This window comes from Andrographis paniculata, unplaced genomic scaffold (genome assembly GCF_009805555.1).
Source record: "Andrographis paniculata isolate CXL003 unplaced genomic scaffold, ASM980555v1 Contig37END, whole genome shotgun sequence".
Classification (NCBI taxonomy): Eukaryota; Viridiplantae; Streptophyta; class Magnoliopsida; order Lamiales; family Acanthaceae; genus Andrographis; species Andrographis paniculata.
In genome coordinates, this window is record NW_026137570.1 from 1,515,062 (window position 1) to 1,531,838 (window position 16,777).

General features: G+C 30.0%; 2 protein-coding genes across 3 annotated transcripts; one reads left to right on the forward strand and one right to left on the reverse strand.

The window, feature by feature from the left end:
• Window positions 1-3,289: 3,289 nt before the first annotated feature.
• LOC127250437 (uncharacterized) lies at window positions 3,290-4,285 on the reverse strand. The gene has a single exon (XM_051273721.1). The coding sequence runs from the start codon at window positions 4,283-4,285 to the stop codon at window positions 3,290-3,292; it is 996 nt and encodes a 331-aa protein (XP_051129678.1).
• Window positions 4,286-8,433: 4,148 nt separating this feature from the next.
• On the forward strand, window positions 8,434-15,413 carry LOC127250628 (kinesin-like protein KIN-14J). 2 transcript variants are annotated; one of them, XM_051274008.1, is made up of 19 exons: window positions 8,434-8,850; window positions 9,868-10,015; window positions 10,908-11,005; window positions 11,088-11,171; window positions 11,268-11,345; window positions 11,426-11,518; window positions 11,609-11,638; window positions 12,068-12,409; window positions 12,492-12,573; window positions 12,670-12,765; window positions 12,837-13,016; window positions 13,100-13,206; window positions 13,293-13,471; window positions 13,555-13,719; window positions 13,810-14,063; window positions 14,150-14,313; window positions 14,391-14,767; window positions 14,836-14,933; window positions 15,019-15,413. In XM_051274008.1, the coding sequence occupies exons 2-19, from the start codon at window positions 9,898-9,900 to the stop codon at window positions 15,078-15,080; spliced, it is 2,607 nt and encodes an 868-aa protein (XP_051129965.1). In that variant the 5' UTR covers window positions 8,434-8,850; window positions 9,868-9,897; the 3' UTR covers window positions 15,081-15,413. The 2 variants fall into 2 exon arrangements, with proteins under 2 accessions (XP_051129965.1, XP_051129964.1); XM_051274007.1 differs by having other exon boundaries at window positions 8,435-8,850; window positions 9,855-10,015; window positions 15,019-15,412.
• The last annotated feature ends 1,364 nt before the right edge of the window (window positions 15,414-16,777 follow it).

Genomic DNA, 16,777 nt, shown 5'->3' on the forward strand with positions numbered 1-16,777 from the left:
TATTTAAAATGTACAGGATAAACGTGTTATTTTGATTTAAAAAATTTTAAATACAAACATGTATATTATTCATGTAAAAATATAATTTTTCAGTTCGGATTAATTTTATCGTAAATAATATTTTAATTCAAAAATAAAGTATGTAAAAAATAAGTAAAATATTAGGATAAATTTATTAAAGAGTGATAAAAATGTGATATGATAATAATAAAATAATAATAAATTAGCTATGATGTCTTAATAATTTAAATATTATTGCATTAATCCGAAATTAAATCCAAGTCTAATTTAAGCAGTGAATATCTCATCACTTGATTTACAAGAATTTGTCTATTGAATTTATAAAATAATGCTCAAAACTTTTGGACACATATTTAAATATATATATATAATTTAATATTATTTGTGTATTTTTTTAAGAGTATAATTAAAATTTTAGTAATATAAATTTTGAATTACACTACATGGGTCAATAAATGTTGTGGATGTATATAGACAAATAATGGGTATAAAATTAGTAGTAATATAAATTTCTAATTACACTATGAAATAATGAATCTTGTAATTTAGTCTGTTTGTTTGGTGGTTTGGATTTTGAATTGGGATTTGAATAGTAAAAATTTTGAATTTAAATAGTTGTATCATGTGATATAAACAGGTGTTGACGTGATATTTTGAATGTAAAATTGATTTTTAGTATAATATAAAAAATGAAATATAAGTGTTTGATTTGATCTTTTTTAGAAAAAAAAATAGGATGAATAATGTATTTAAAATCCAATCATCTAAACAAACACAAATATGTTTTTTGATCGGATATTCTTTTGAAAAATATATATAGTTTATTTTTTTATAATTTTAAATTGAAATTAAGACTATTTATCTTGAATATTTTTAATAAAAATATAAATTTTATCTTATAAAATATTATATTAAAAAGAAATAGAATTATTATTTAATTTTAAATCAATTTGAAACTACTATCAAATAAATTCCAAATAATTGCTCATTGTTAACGTTCAAATTCGAGCTTCTGTTTAGTCGTGGGATTTATCATAATTTTATTATTTTTATTTTTTATTATTTTTAAAAATATAAAATCAAACATCTATTTTTTATTTATTTTAAGGTAAATTATATAACAATTTCTTTGTGCTTTTAGTAAAAATGCGCAAAACACCTTGTCATTTTATTTATTTATTGCGTGAAACTCTCTTATATTAATATAAATCTTGCACGAAACACCTTCATTGTCCAAAACTGATGTCTGGTTATAAATTAGACAAGTTTTATACAAATAAAAAATAAAAAATATCTTAAATATTTTTTTTGAATAAAATAAATAAATAAATAATTTATCAATCATTTATTTGTATAGTTTTCATAAAAATCAGATAAAATTTTGTCTAAAAAGACAATAAAACAAATGATTAATCAATTATTTATTTATTTATTTTATTCCAAAAAAGTTATTTAAGATAGTTTACGTTTTTTTTATGATGTGGGAGCATATAGTTTACTTTTTTTATTTGTATAAAACTTGCGTAATTTAGGTTTTTATTTAGAACCAAATATCATTTTTTTAACAATAAGGGTGTTTCGTGCAAACTTTACATTAACACAAGAGGGTTTCACACATTAAATAAAACATACGATATTTTGAGCATTTTTACTAAAACAAGAGGGTGTTATATAATTTATCATTAATTTGATTACACTAAAATCTAATTTTAGTGTTAAAATATCACATCAACGTATATTTATATTTCATCAAATAACTATTTCAAATTAATTTTTTTTATTAAAAATAATTATTATTATTATAATCTTATAAGGGTGTGTTTGTTTGGGGATTGGATTTCTAATCCACTATTCATCCCATTTTTTTCTCCCCAAAAATATCAAATCAAACACATATTTTTTATTTTTTATATTATACTAAAAATCAATTTTACATTCAAAACATCACATCAACACCTATTTTATATCATATCATACAATTATTTAAATTCAATTTTTTTACTATTCAAATCCCATCTCAAAATCCAAACTCCCAAACAAACACACCCTGGGTAAACACTATCTTACAATCGTGTATGTAATAAATAGTGCAATGGCCCATTCGGTTTCCTTCTCACATGTGATGGGCATCCCTTCCCTTGTATTCTTTTCCAAAATTATATATATATATATATATAATTTATACTTTCAAGGTTTAATTATTATTTATTAATAATAATTTTTTAAAAAATGGTATATTTTTTCCAGTCTCATTTTAATTGATATTCGCCATCCGCCTCCAAATCTAACTGATATTTACTTTTTGTATCATTGTATTAATATTAAAAATATTTTTATATTTGTATATATATATTTTACAAATATCCTTTTATTAGTATATAGAAGTATTTTTAGAATTTTTTAAAAAATTTGTACTACGTTTTGATATATTAATTAATATTCAAATATCAAAATACAAAAAAATAAATGAGACTCTTAGAACAAAAAATATGTAATACTTTTTATTTGAAGTCCATATCTAAGATAATAATATTTAATTAGTTAATAATACATCATTCGTCCCAAATCAAATAGTCCTTTGGAGTAAATTAAGAAATAATTTTCAATCATTTTACAAACCAAACACACCCAAAAATGTGTTTATGATTTAATTTTACTCAAAGATCTATTTAGTAGCATTATGAATTATTATAAAAATGTTGAATTGATAAAATATTCCTTCGGCAATAATTTTCAATAGAATAGTTTTTCATAAATATCATTAAAAATATACAAATATACATAAATATTAATATAATATAAATATTATTTATTTATAAAAAAAATAAATAATTTAAACATAAAATATTATTTTATGTATACATTAATATAATATAAATGTTATTCATTTATAAAAAAAATAAAAAAATAAAAAAAATTCACCATAAAATATTATTTTTTATATTTTCAATAGACGTAACCTATACCACATAAAATAAAATATAAAAATTGATGCATTTGCCAAAGATCAAATAAAATAAAAACAAATATATTTATCTCGAATCCAATGAGATAGGTTGTTTGAGCTATTATTATTATTATTATTATTATTGTTATTATGTATCCTCTACACATTACATTATATTAATATTTTCTATCTTTTTATTATTTAATTATTTTTTTATTTTTTATGGTGAGACAATTGAGATCTCCAAATGTTGTAGATGATTTTAAAAATTCAAAACCTTCAAATAATAATAATAATAAAATTCATAATCTTCACTCACCATTACTGATTTCTTTCCTCCGACGTGTTAGAACTCATCTTTTTCGACAGCGCCGCCACCGGAAATCCTGTTTCGACAGTCGCCGGCGGCGCTGTCTGTGGGCAGCTCCGAATCTTCAAACGAGGACAAGTTTGATTCCCAAAGCACATAAAATTTCCATATTGTTCGCCTTCACGTTTAAATCCTAAAACTCCCGTCTCGACATCCATTGCCTTAAAAAGTTCCGTGTCCGAGTTTAAACCATTTGTCCGAACTTGGTTTCCCGAGCTCGGAATTTCTAAGGATTTCGGCATCACCAATCCCGCCGTGTTAGAATCCACCGGCGGCATCGCACAATTTTGAATTTTTATTACATCATCGTCCTTAACTATCTTTCGATCTTTTGTCTTAGGCTCGGCCGCCACTTTCCCCTGTTTTCGACCCCCTTTTACCGTTATGGCAGGAATAGCCACAATACAATTTTTGGGTGTTTTCAGTGATTTTTCTTTTTGAGGTTGCGATTTTTTCCTTATACTTTTTTTCTTATTATTACAACACGGCGAGGATACTTCCCTTAACTGTCGGGATAATCCTTCCCGGACAGTGCTGATTTCCCTAATCAACGAATCGGAAAATTTCTTAAGATCCTCGAAAATCATTTCCGGATTTTTAGGATCTTCGGGTTTGCTCCGCCGCCGCCTCTTTCGACCACTCTCCGTCGTCGCCGCCGCCGGACACTTCTTCGATTTATTACCGGGTCTGCCGGCGGCAGCGGCGGCGGGACCGGCGGCCGGAGTCTTTTTCTTGGCTTTCCTTTTAGGGGCTTTGGTGGGGTTTAAGACATTGTTTTGGATGCCGGATTCCGGCGCCGGAGAATCTCCGGTGATATTTTCCGGCGAGAATAAGACAAGGCTTTTCTTCTTATCCGATGATTTCGAGGAATCCGAGGATGAGGAATCCCATACGTTTTCTTTCCTTCTGAATTCCCATCTCTGATCGAATCTTTCGTCACTGTTCATCGTTTTCTTCGAATTTTAGGATCTTGAAAGATTCTAAGAATACAAACACTCGATGATTTTGATGAGAATCTTTAAAATTAAAAATCCCCAAATCAGAAAACCCTAATGGGAACTTGGATGAATCGAAATTGCAAACCAATTTCTAGAAAATAAAAATAAAAATAAAAAAATAAAAACCTCAGATCTTGAATAATCAGAGAGAACTTCGTATAGTATTGAAATTTTCGAAGTTGTACGAGGTATGAGCTGCTGCATTGAGATAAATAAATAAATTTTATATTTAAAAATAAATAAATAAAAATTGATATTTGATTCCTCACACTTTTAAAGACGAGGATATTATTTCCATTTGTTGAATTTCTCTGAATTTCTTAGGTAAATTTTATTAATATTCTTGCTTTATTCAGAAACGTTTTTATTTTTTCAAGATTATACATATGTTTTTGGAAGTATTTTTAAGGGAGCATCATCTTTGAGATTTTATTTTTTCTACTAGGGTGTGTTTGTTTCAGGGGATTGGATTGGATTTATACTATTAATCCAATTTTTTTTTTCTTCCAAAAACATCAAATCAAATACCTATTTTAATTTTTTATATTATACTAAAAATCAATTTTACATTCAAAATATCACATCAACACCTATTTATATCACATCATACAACTATTCAAATTCAAAATATTTACTATTCAAATCCTAACTCAAAATCCAAACCCCCAACGAACACACCATTTAAGTAATTAAATTTTATTTATGTACATTAATATTTTAATACTCCGTCCGTCCCATAAATATAGTTTTAATTGGATTTGACACAGAGATTTAAGGAGTAATGATATTATATTGATAGTTGGTAAAAAATATAGCAAAAATACTTTTTTGTTGTTGTGAGTGTATTAGTGTAAAAAGTAGTGACAATTGTGTAATAAAAATGAAAAAGTATAGATAATTTTATAGTGATATGATTATTCATGGAAACAAAACTATTATTTTGGGCGGACAAAAAATGATAAACAGAACTATTATTATTGGGACAGATAAAGTATTGTTTATTAATATACAGTTTTATCAAATGTAAATATTTTTATTTCACAAAATATTCATCAAACATTATTTTTTATTCCAAATTTCGTATATAATTATCCTATATATATATATTTTTTTATCTAAACAGAGACTCTATTTACTTGTAGAATTTTATCTCTAATTTTACTATTTTAATTTTTTTCCCCTCCAAAACAAATACCTAATTTTTATTTATTTTATTACACTAAAATATAGTTGTACATTTAAAACATCACATTAGTATATATTATTATATAACATCAAATAACTATTTCAAATTAAAATTTTATTATTCAAAATCAAAATCTGTAGCACCCACTGATTTCAGCTGGGTGCAATTTTCTTTTTTATTTTAATATAATTATCTATTTATTTATATAATTATCTATTTATTTATGTAGTTATTAATTTTTTAAATATCATCAACAAAATAAAAAATTGTATCAATTTTTTATTTTGTTTATATTTTTATATTTTATTTATTTTATTCTTTTATTTATTTTGTTTTAAGTTTATATTTTATATATTTTATTTTTGTTACTTTTAATTTTATTATTTTTTATTATAATTTTGTAATTAATATTTATAGTAAATTATTTATTTATTTAATATTTATTAAAATTTATAATTAATTGATAATGGTAAATAATTATAAATTATATATATTAAATTTAAAATATTATAAGATTTATAAATAAAAAATAACATTAATTATAAAAAAATATCATAACATTAAATAAAAGATAAACTTAAGAATACAATATAAAATTATGCCTACAATATTAATAAATATAATTTTTCGGTATAATATTTAAAATATTAATTAAAAATATTATTATAACTTAAATGTATAAAAATAATAAAATATTAAATTTTATTTGTAATTTAAAAAATTGTGTAAAATAAAATATAAAGAGAATATTTTTTAACCCTGCAAAAATAACGGAGGGTATGGTTGGAGAAGAGACCTGCAAAAATAGAGGGTATGGTTGGAGATGGGTTACTGTAACCCTGCGAAAATGGAGAAATGTATTGTAGACCCTGCAAAAATGGAGTTATGGGTTGGAGATGGTCTTAATTCTATTCATCATAATTTTTCTCCCAAAAATATCAAATCAAACACTTATTTTTCTATTTTTTATATTATACTAAAAATCAATTTTACATTCAAAACATCACATCAACACACATTTATATCACATCATACAACTATTCAAACTCAAAATTTTTACTATTCAAATCCCAAATCAAAATCCAAACTCGAAAACAAACACACCTTAAGAGAAAATTCCAATATGTAAATAAAGGGTATGTTTGTTTCTGTTTGTAATTTGAGGTAGTTTTTTTTCCCTAATTTATACATGAAAAAAGTATATCATAATATAAAAATTAATATTTTATATTAATATAAATATAAGTTTTTACTATATAATAGTCCATCCGTTCCATAAATATAGTCTTAATTGAGTTGGACACGAGACTTAAGAAATATTGATATCATCTTGGTAGTTGGTAGAAAATATGAATAAAAAACTGTTTTGTTCTTGTAAGTGTATTAGTGTAACAACTGATTCAGTAGCACGAGCTACAATAAGGGCCCGGTGTCATTGTGTTAATAAAAAATGGCTCAGCGGGAAGTAGTGACAATTGTGTAATAAAAATAAAAAAGTAGAGGTAGTTTATGGTGATATAGTTATTTATGAAAAAAAGAATATTATTTTGGGACGGACAAAAATGGTAATAAGACTATATTGAAACGGAATGAGTACTTTTTTTTCTCAATACAATGTATTTTTTTATTATTATTTTCGTCCGTCCACTAAAAAATCTTCATTCGTCTTAAAATAATAGTCTTATTTTATCATTTTAGTTCGTTATAAAACAATAGTCCTATTTTGTCATTTTCGTCCGTCATAAAACAATACTCCAATTTTTATTTTTGTAACTACTTCTCTAACTTTTTTTCACAACAATTATATACTTTTACACCAACAATGAATATAATACTATTATTATTATTTAATTCTTGTATCCATTTCAATTGTCCTTATTGTTTTTGAATAAAGGGAGTACTATAAATATCCAAATATTTTTAATTTTTATAAAATATACTATATCCATCCCATAACAAAGTATCAATTTTTCAATTTTAGTCCGTTCCATAACACAGTATCCATTTTCTTTTTTAGTAACGGTACTATCTACTTAACATTATAAATACCCTTACAACTTACAATATATTACACAAATGTCATTACCTTTATATTACACATATTAATAAGGTTATTTTAGTCATTTATACTTTATTTCTCCTATATTCCAATATAATACTAATGTTTCTAAAATTACGTGCAAAAAACAAATGAATATTTACTTATGGGACGGAGGGAATATTAATTTTATTTTGTATTTTAAAGAAAATAAGATAAAAAATATTACATATTTCTACTGACGAATAAAATATTATTAATTTTTAATAAAATAAGATGAAAGAAGTACTACCTCCATTTGTATTTGTCAGTCATTATTTTTAATATTAAAAATATCATTATATTTGTATATTTTTTTTTTTAAATAAATCTCATTAGTATTATAAGATACCAATAAAAATATTTTTGTCATTTTTTTAAAATTTGTACTATATTTTGATATAATAATTAATATTAAAAAATTAATATGTAAAAAAAAGTAAATGAATAGATAGAAGGTGACGCCAAGTTCAATTCGTACACTTGTAAGTAATATGAATTTATAAAATTCTCAAGATATTTTAAATAAAATAATGTTTTAATTTAAAAAACTCAGAAATGCCGAATCTATTTCGAAGCTGAATTATTTGTTTTTTTTAATGAATAAAATATATGTTTTTTTTGTAATATTAATAAAAAATGTGTTAAAATTTTACAATAAAAAAACACACCCAAATATAATAGGACATAGTAATACTCCAAATACAAAATACCACGCCCTCAAATTTTTTTATAATTACTTTTTCGACCCGGTAAGTTCACGTAATAAAAGAAATGTGGTACAGATAAAAGCAGGCCAGTCGAAGACGGAAACGACGAGTGAAAGCCAAGACAAGGCGGGAATCGCATTCCGAAATATACTGCCATGGTGGCCCACGCCCCTTTTCAAATTTCATTCTACACTCCCTTTATCACAACACAATTCAAAAATCCCTAATTTGGATTCCACATTGCTCTCGCTTTCTGTTCAATTTCCCCCTTACACCAACGGAAATTTGGTCCATTTCTACTAAACGGAGAAATTTTGGAATTGGCTTTACAGTACGTCCGAGAAGGGGCAGACAAGAATCTTCTGGTAGTTCATCTGCTCGTCCTTTTCCGTGTCGCCATTTCCGCCGAAAAATTAAGGAAAAAAGTTGAGGGGTAATGTTACAGCGTGATATGGAAGGATGGAGGTGAAGAGTGGGCTGTAGAATTTGGGAACTTTAGATTTGCTTGATCGATTGGGTGGGATTTCTGCTGCACTTTTAGGTATGTGCGTTTTAATCGAATGTAATTAGGGTTTTGTGAAGCGTTCTTCAGATGTTCTTTCGTTTCACTTTGTAAATCTTTATATTCCGATGTAGATGAAGAAGTCGTTAGATGCTGGGTTTAATTTAGGGTTTGGTAAAGAATGACATTTGCACCTCATTTACTTTTAAAATGAATGAACTCGGATGTAGATTCTTGTTGGATTTGAAGGTGCTAAATGATCGAATCCCTTCGTGCATTTTGGCTTCCATGACAGATTTGATTTACAGCAGTTGAGTTTAGGGCTTCAGCCTTAGCTTTTTAGTAACATTCTTGGAGTCCAGTTGAGCTGAATCGATTTGGGAAATTCGAGAAATCTGTTTTGCTAAGTGAGCTTCTTAGGTTTGGTTGAGTCTGAACTTGGCCCCGATCTATTCGATTCGGCTGAGCTAGAGGGCTGAGAATAAGGGGATCAAATCAATGTAGACAAAGAAAGTGGCAAAGTTGCTATTAGAGATTCATTTTGCAGTTCGTAGTATTATAGTTCTTGGGATTGTTTAGGTTCAGGATAAATTTGGTATCTTTTGTTGCTTTGATATAAATTATTTTGAACTAACTCATTTTTCGAATTTCATTATCGAAATTTGTGCTCTTGGTAATCACTTGGAGTTCAGTTGAGTTGAATCGATTTTGAGAACATCTGTTTTGCTCAGTGAGCTTAGGTTTGGTTGAGTCTGATCTTGGCTCGGATTTATTCGATTCGGCAGAGCTAGAAGCCGGAGAATATAGGGATGAAATTAATGTAGGCTAAGAAAGTGGAAAGTTGCTATCAGAGTATTCAAGTTGCATTTCTTAGTATTATGGTTCTCGGGATTGGTTAGGTTTATGATAAATTCGGACTTTTGGTTGCTTCAATATACATTTGTGCAAACTTGACAAATGGTTCCATTTCCTAATTTTATTATCGATTGTACTTTTGATAATTATAGAGATAAATCTTCCTGTATTGTTTTCTCACCTTTCAGCATCAAAATCCAGTAGTGGCCTTTGGAAGCATTTGCCAAGCTTATGATGGAGCAACTTCCGGGTGTCAATGCATCAAAATACGGGGAGATTGGTAGCTTACATGAAGTTTGTAATGGCCTTGCTTCTGAAACAACGGAAACTTTAAATGGTTTGGCTGAAGGTACAGCTGTTAATTGTGATCTAGTCGGGAATTGAGAGTGTTCAACTTCAAGTCTGCTTACATGAGCATGTAGTCTTAATTTAGGACATCTTTTACATGATTCCGGATTTACGGTTATAGCTGCAAGACAAGTTTCTGTTGACAATACTACAAACACTATCTATCTATAGGATTTCATTAAATTTTCTTTTCTCAATGAATAATCTTACCTAACCTTGGAGTAGTTTTATAAAATATCGTAGAGAATAAAGGAGGAATGAATTGATGCTGAAGAGAACTCCATAGCAGATTGTGCTGGTGCCAGAGGATCTGGCCTGGCCACTGCTCCGGGTCTATCCTATCTTGTTTTCAATGTGGAGTCCGCTTGATTTATACGTCTTTGTAATGTTTATTATATCTTGCATTCCTAGGATGTTCGGCTGTTGTTTAATTGGGTTTGAGGTTTAGTTACTTTAGTAATAGTAGAATTTTGAATTTAAATAGTATTTGATTTGATATAAATAGATGTTTGATGTGATTTTGTGAGTAAAAAGTTACTTTTTGTGTAATATATAAAATGAACGATTGGTTATTGATTTGATGGTTTTGGTGGAGGGAGAGGTGAAATTTAACGAATAGTGTGAGATCAAAACCAAACCTTAAAAAACCAGTGAGTCTAGGATTTAGGTTATTATACTGAATCTATTTTGTGTTTATGTTTAGATAATAATAATTTTTGTGTTCTATCAATTGATTAATTTGATTCGACGTACTGATTTGAATCAACAATATCATGAGGTTTAGACATTGTTGTCATTTGGTTCATCTTGGTAAATTTATGGTTGCGTATATGTAGCCATCCTTCAGCTATTTCATATAAATTTACCATTCTTCCTGTGTTTGTTTCATGTAGGGGGCCATAATTCTGATCTTGTCCAAACAAAGGGTGGAAATTATGTGGAAATCCCGATTTCTAAGATTTCAGAGCTGATTAACTACGGGAGTTTCAAGGTAGTGTGAAAATGAAACCTCCTTGGATCACACACTATTGTTATGGAACATATTTATGCTTTAATGCACTTAAATCTCGCAGACCGCCTCTATCCCGGCAACATTCAGTATCATAAATAGGATGATTGATAATTGCATTGAACAGAAGAATGACGACATCCCTAAGGTATCGTATCACCATGAGTTTGCATGTAAAGAAAGTTCATCCTGTTTCTGTCGATGCTTGCTGATTACTTATAAACTGTATTTTTTTTTTTTGCAGGGTGTTGCATCCATTTTGAAATTACTTATTTTGGAGCTTCAGCAGCAGGTTTCGAAACAATCCCAAAAGATGAAGAAGGTAGCCTATTGTCAGCAATCTTATTGTCTTTTTCTGTCGTAAAATATAATTTGTAACTCTGCATTATGGTGCTATTGCAGCAAAGCGCTCTGTACACGTTTCGTGAAGAGAGGTGCCTGGAAAAGATTAGAGTTTTAGAAACCCTTGTGAGTGGAACCACCGAAGAAAATGAGGTGCGATTATAGAAGTTGCAATCTATATGCATGCTGGTCTTGAATCATCACTTGTATCTCTTTCAACTTATGAAATTTCGAATTCTGCAGGTTGTCTTGAACCAGCTCCAGCAATCAAAGGTTCTTGTCTTAATCGAGCAAATAAATTTGTTTAAATCGATTTATTACATTCTGCTTTTTTCACAAACTGAAACTTAAAAACCGTCGAGATTTTTTGGCTTTTATATTGCTCGTGTTCTCTCAGTCTACATATATATTCAATGGAAGTGGTGAATACTAATATGTGTTTTTATTTTTTACAACACAATTCTTTGTTTTTCGACATTTTTGTTTAGAAATTATAGTATCTGTCGTTTTATATGCCTATATCAGCTTTATAATTAATGTTCACACATGGTTGGTGCTTTTTAACCTTCTGTTTGATGAAATACTTTCTTATTCCATTAGTTTTTGAGTATCATTTGGGACATCAACTTTTAAGCAATCCTTTTCTTCTTAAAAGATTGTTTCAATTTTCTTCGATTACTAACAATTATTCGTCTCCTACAGTTTCAGGAGAGTAAATCCAAGGAGGAGAAGGAGCTCATAGAACAGGGTTTAATTACATTGAAGCAAGAAAAGGACCACTGTGAAAGTGTAATTTCATCACTCGAGGAAGAGGTAAAATTAGCGAAAAAGGCCTACGAGGAGAATTGCTCTCGATTGGAAGTCAGGGCCGAAGAAACTGAAAATAAACTACAGAAGAAAATACTTGAGCTTGAGTACCTTCTGTCTGATTCAAGGAACAAAGTGAAAGAACTCGAGGAATTTTCCGAATCGAAATTTATGCTGTGGAAAAGAAAGGAGCATGTATACAAGCATTTCATTGATTCTCAAACCGGATCTTTACAGGTGCTCGCCTCATTTAAATTTAATCTTCATTTCTATAATTAGCCTGCCTTCAGTGACTAATGTGTGTTCGGAGATTGATCAGAGCCTGAGATTGTCGACTGAGTCCATAAAGCAAGAGGTTTCAAATATTAAGTACAAGTATGCCGAAGAATTTCATCGTTTTGGTATGAATATATTGGATTATCTTTGTACACATATACTTCTTGAATTGCGACTCGCTTGCGATAATTTTTTTATTTTGTTTCATTTACTATTATTAGGTTTGAATCTAAAAGGATTGATCGATGCTGCTCAAGATTACCACACTGTGCTTGAAGAAAATCGAAAACTCTATAATGAGGTTCAAGATTTAAAAGGTTCGTATGTTCGGATGGGCCGATTATTAAGTCCTAGTAAGTTTTTTCATAATCCCGTTCATGTTTTCCAGGAAACATACGAGTTTATTGTCGAATACGGCCATTCCTTCCGGGACAAAGTCGAAAACAAACAACCATACAGTATATGGGCGAGAATGGCGAATTAGTCGTCGTAAACCCGTCGAAACCCGGAAAAGATAGCCATCGTCTTTTCAAGTTCAACAAAGTCTTCGGTCCTGCCGCCACTCAAGGTTCCTGTCGTACCGTATTTCAATTTACACTTCTTGCATTGAGGTTTTTTTATTCGTCATCCTTAAATCGTTCTTGTTCGCAGAGGAGGTGTTTCGAGACACTCAGCCATTGATTCGCTCCGTTCTTGACGGGTATAATGTCTGCATATTCGCTTACGGCCAAACCGGTTCGGGGAAAACTTACACCATGGTATTCATTTTCATGCTCGTAAAATCTATAAACGATTCGTCGCTGTTTCTCTTTGTTATTCTAATCGTATTCCGAAATGCTTCCAGAGTGGACCGAGTGTTTCATCGGTCGTCGATTGGGGGGTCAACTATCGAGCTCTCGATGATCTCTTCAATATCTCCCAAACAAGAAGTGGCTCTATCGAGTACGAAGTCGGCGTCCAAATGGTCGAAATATACAACGAACAAGTCCGCGATTTGCTCTGCAACGACAATTTTCAAAAGCGATATCCTTTTCTTTATTTCGTTACACTTTTTCGGATTTCGAATCTCTACCGTGTCGTATTATTGGTTTCTTTGACTCGCTTACGCTTGGGATTTGGAGTACTTCCCAACCAAACGGTTTAGCTGTCCCCGACGCCAGCATGCATCCCGTTAAATCAACCGCCGACGTTTTAGAGCTGATGAATGTCGGGTTAATGAATCGCGCCGTCGGCGCTACTGCCTTGAACGAGAGAAGCAGCCGGTCTCACAGGTTGGAATGAACGCTTTTTTTTTTTCGATACTTTCCGGGTATTTAGAATTTTGCGAGAATCTAATATCGATTTCATGTCGTTTGCAAAAGCATCCTCACCGTTCACGTCCGCGGATTGGATTTGGAGACGAATGCTGTGTTGCGTGGCTGCCTTCATTTGGTTGATCTCGCCGGAAGTGAACGCGTCGACCGCTCCGAGGCTACTGGCGACAGATTGCGCGAAGCGCAGCACATAAACAGGTCTTTATCGGCACTCGGAGACGTGATTTTTGCGCTGGCGCAGAAGAATCCCCACGTCCCTTACCGAAACAGCAAATTAACACAAGTGCTTCAAAGCTCCCTCGGTAAGTCGTAATCTAAAACGCACCCAAATCTTAATTTTTAACGGGTTTTCTTAAACAGTCGCAATTTTCGACTTTTTTCGTCGCAGGTGGCCAAGCGAAAACGCTCATGTTTGTTCAACTCAACCCGGACGTCGAATCGTATTTCGAGACTATAAGCACCCTTAAGTTCGCCGAGAGGGTTTCCGGCGTCGAGCTGGGCGCCGCGCGGAGTAATAAAGAGGGGCGGGATGTTCGAGAGCTTATGGAACAGGTGAACGTCGTGTTCGTTTCGGGAGATCCGTTGAAAAATCGGGTTATCGTATCTCAAAATTTTAATCGATATTTTAGGTAGCTAGTCTGAAGGATGCCGTTGCGAAGAAGGACGAAGAAATGCGGAGGATAAAATGGCTCGAAAAGATCGATTCAGCGTCTCCGATAAGCTATTCGACGATCGGTCCGAACATATATTCGGGCGTCGAAAACTCTTGTGACCCGGACAACGATAAGCATTCGGATGCCGACGATTTCAAGCTCCGACAAGACTTGTTTCAGCAAACGGGAACAGCTTGTGCAGACGGCGCCGAAAACTTCCTCGGAGATGCTGATTTCGAGAAACTCAGCGAGACATCCGACAGTCTCTCGACGGGAATCGAATCCGAAGGACCGACGAACAGCATCGCAAGGCCCGGGCGATTCTCCGAGATCGCTCGACCGTCGACCGAAAAGTAAGGATCTTTCTTCTTTTGTCGAATGTTCAAATTCCGTCGCTAAAATTTGTTTTATTCGATCGCAGGCGCAATGCACGTGCCGAGCTCCCGCGGCCACAGGTAAAGCAAGGCCAAACGCCGCTCCCTCGACTGTCGTTGCACAAAAGTTCGACGAAAGTTCCGAGTAAGAATTCTTTCGCGAATTTTCTTGATTTTGTTTCGACTCCGGCGCCGAATCGTTACTCGTTTTCATGAATTTTTTTTTTCAGCTTCGAAACGGGCGTCGCTCAGCAGTTTCTCGGCGATGGCGAAAATTCCGAGCCGCCGGTGAATTTCTAACTCAGGTAAGGTTTGTTTAGTATGATCGATGGTAGCTTGTGTAGCATGTGTGGTTACGGTCTAACTAACTAATTAACTATGGTTAGTTAATAGGGTTGGGTTGACTAACCATGGTTACTAGGGGTGTGGTTGTGTCAATTTTTATGTTGGTTAGGTATGGTATGGTATGGTGTTTTTCAGTTTGTTAGATTGATTGCCATTGAAGAAATTCAATGTATTAATGTTATCTTGTCTCTTGATGGGTCACACCTCAGCTGTTTTTATTATCGCTAATTTAAGTTTTTATTTTGAAAATAGGGAAAAATTTTAATTGAAAATAAATTATACTTTGCTCCGGCAAATTTATTTATTTATTTTTATAAAAAAGTAGACTAAATTTATTGGAGGAAGGGAATATATATTATTTTTCTTAGAAAATATACTATTGTATCATATGTTTTTATAGTATATTTTATTGAAAAATTATACTTCTGTTCCATATACCATGTTTACGTTGCCGTCTCTGTTTGTTTCACATTCCATATTACTTTTCTTTTTTGAAAAATGATTACACCCTTTAGTTTCATTTTAAACTTTTTAATTTATTTTTTTTAATTTTAATTAAATTAATTAGTTATTTTAATCTTAATTTATAATTATTTATATTATAGGATAATTATTTTCACTAATATATTCTTAATTATTTAGTAATTACACAATTCTTAAAATACCGTATCTACAATGTAGTAGACACGGTGTATGGGACGGAGGGAGTACTACTATAGGTTTTATTTTGTTGTACATTTATGCAATACTTTTTAATCTGTTAAACATTGAGGGAATTGTTTTACTATTTATTTATAATATACTGCCTCCGTTCAGTTTGAAGTGTGCCGTTTGTTTTTTGCACATAGAATTTTTAATATTAGTATTATATTGAATTGTAGTAAAAAGATAAAAAAAATATCCCTATTAGTATGGCGTAATATTAAAAAGTAATGACATTTGTGTAATATATTGTAAGTTGAAAATGTATTTATTATGTTAAGTAGGTAGTACAATTACTAAAGTAAAAAACGGTAACCTTATTTTGGGTCGAACGAAAATGAAATATATATATTTTTCTATAAAACATCGTATGATATGTTTGTTCTATACTTATTGTAGTTAAAATTAATGTTTAAAATACTTATTTCTATTATTGAAATAATTAATTTATTTTAAAATACAAAAAAAACATTTTCATCATACTTCAAAATTTCATATAATTCTTTCAATATGATTGAGAAATAAGTTATCAATATTATTTTTTTTTATAAATTTAAAATTTATTAAACATTTTATATTATTTATTTTTATTCAAGAATTTAAGGAGATTTTATACAGAATAAAATATATTTTGAAAATTAGAAACATTTGAATAAATGTATATGATAATTAAGAACATATATATATTTCAATGTAGAATAATTGACAAATAAAATAAAAACACGTGTACTTGTTTTTATTTTAAATAAAAATCCTTCCATTCAATTTGAGTTTTAATAAATATAAATTATTTTATTTGATAAAATATTAAATTATAATATTATTTAAACAAAATTTCAAATTAATATATATATATCAATTTCGAACTTAATCAAACAAATATTTTTATCTTATTTTTTATTTTTTCCTAGAAAAGTTTTAAAAGTGAAAGGTATGTTTGTT

What these genes read in the sequence shown, in the direction of transcription:
- LOC127250437 (XM_051273721.1), bottom strand. Translation starts at nt 4,285, where the DNA reads ATGAACAGTGACGAAAGATTCGATCAGAGATGGGAATTCAGAAGGAAA.
- LOC127250628 (XM_051274008.1), top strand. Translation starts at nt 9,898, where the DNA reads ATGATGGAGCAACTTCCGGGTGTCAATGCATCAAAATACGGGGAGATT. An exon ending in GAACCACCGAAGAAAATGAG is followed by an intron (nt 11,519 to 11,608) that starts GTGCGATTATAG and finishes CGAATTCTGCAG; the next exon opens with GTTGTCTTGAACCAGCTCCA. An exon ending in TTCGAGAGCTTATGGAACAG is followed by an intron (nt 14,314 to 14,390) that starts GTGAACGTCGTG and finishes TCGATATTTTAG; the next exon opens with GTAGCTAGTCTGAAGGATGC.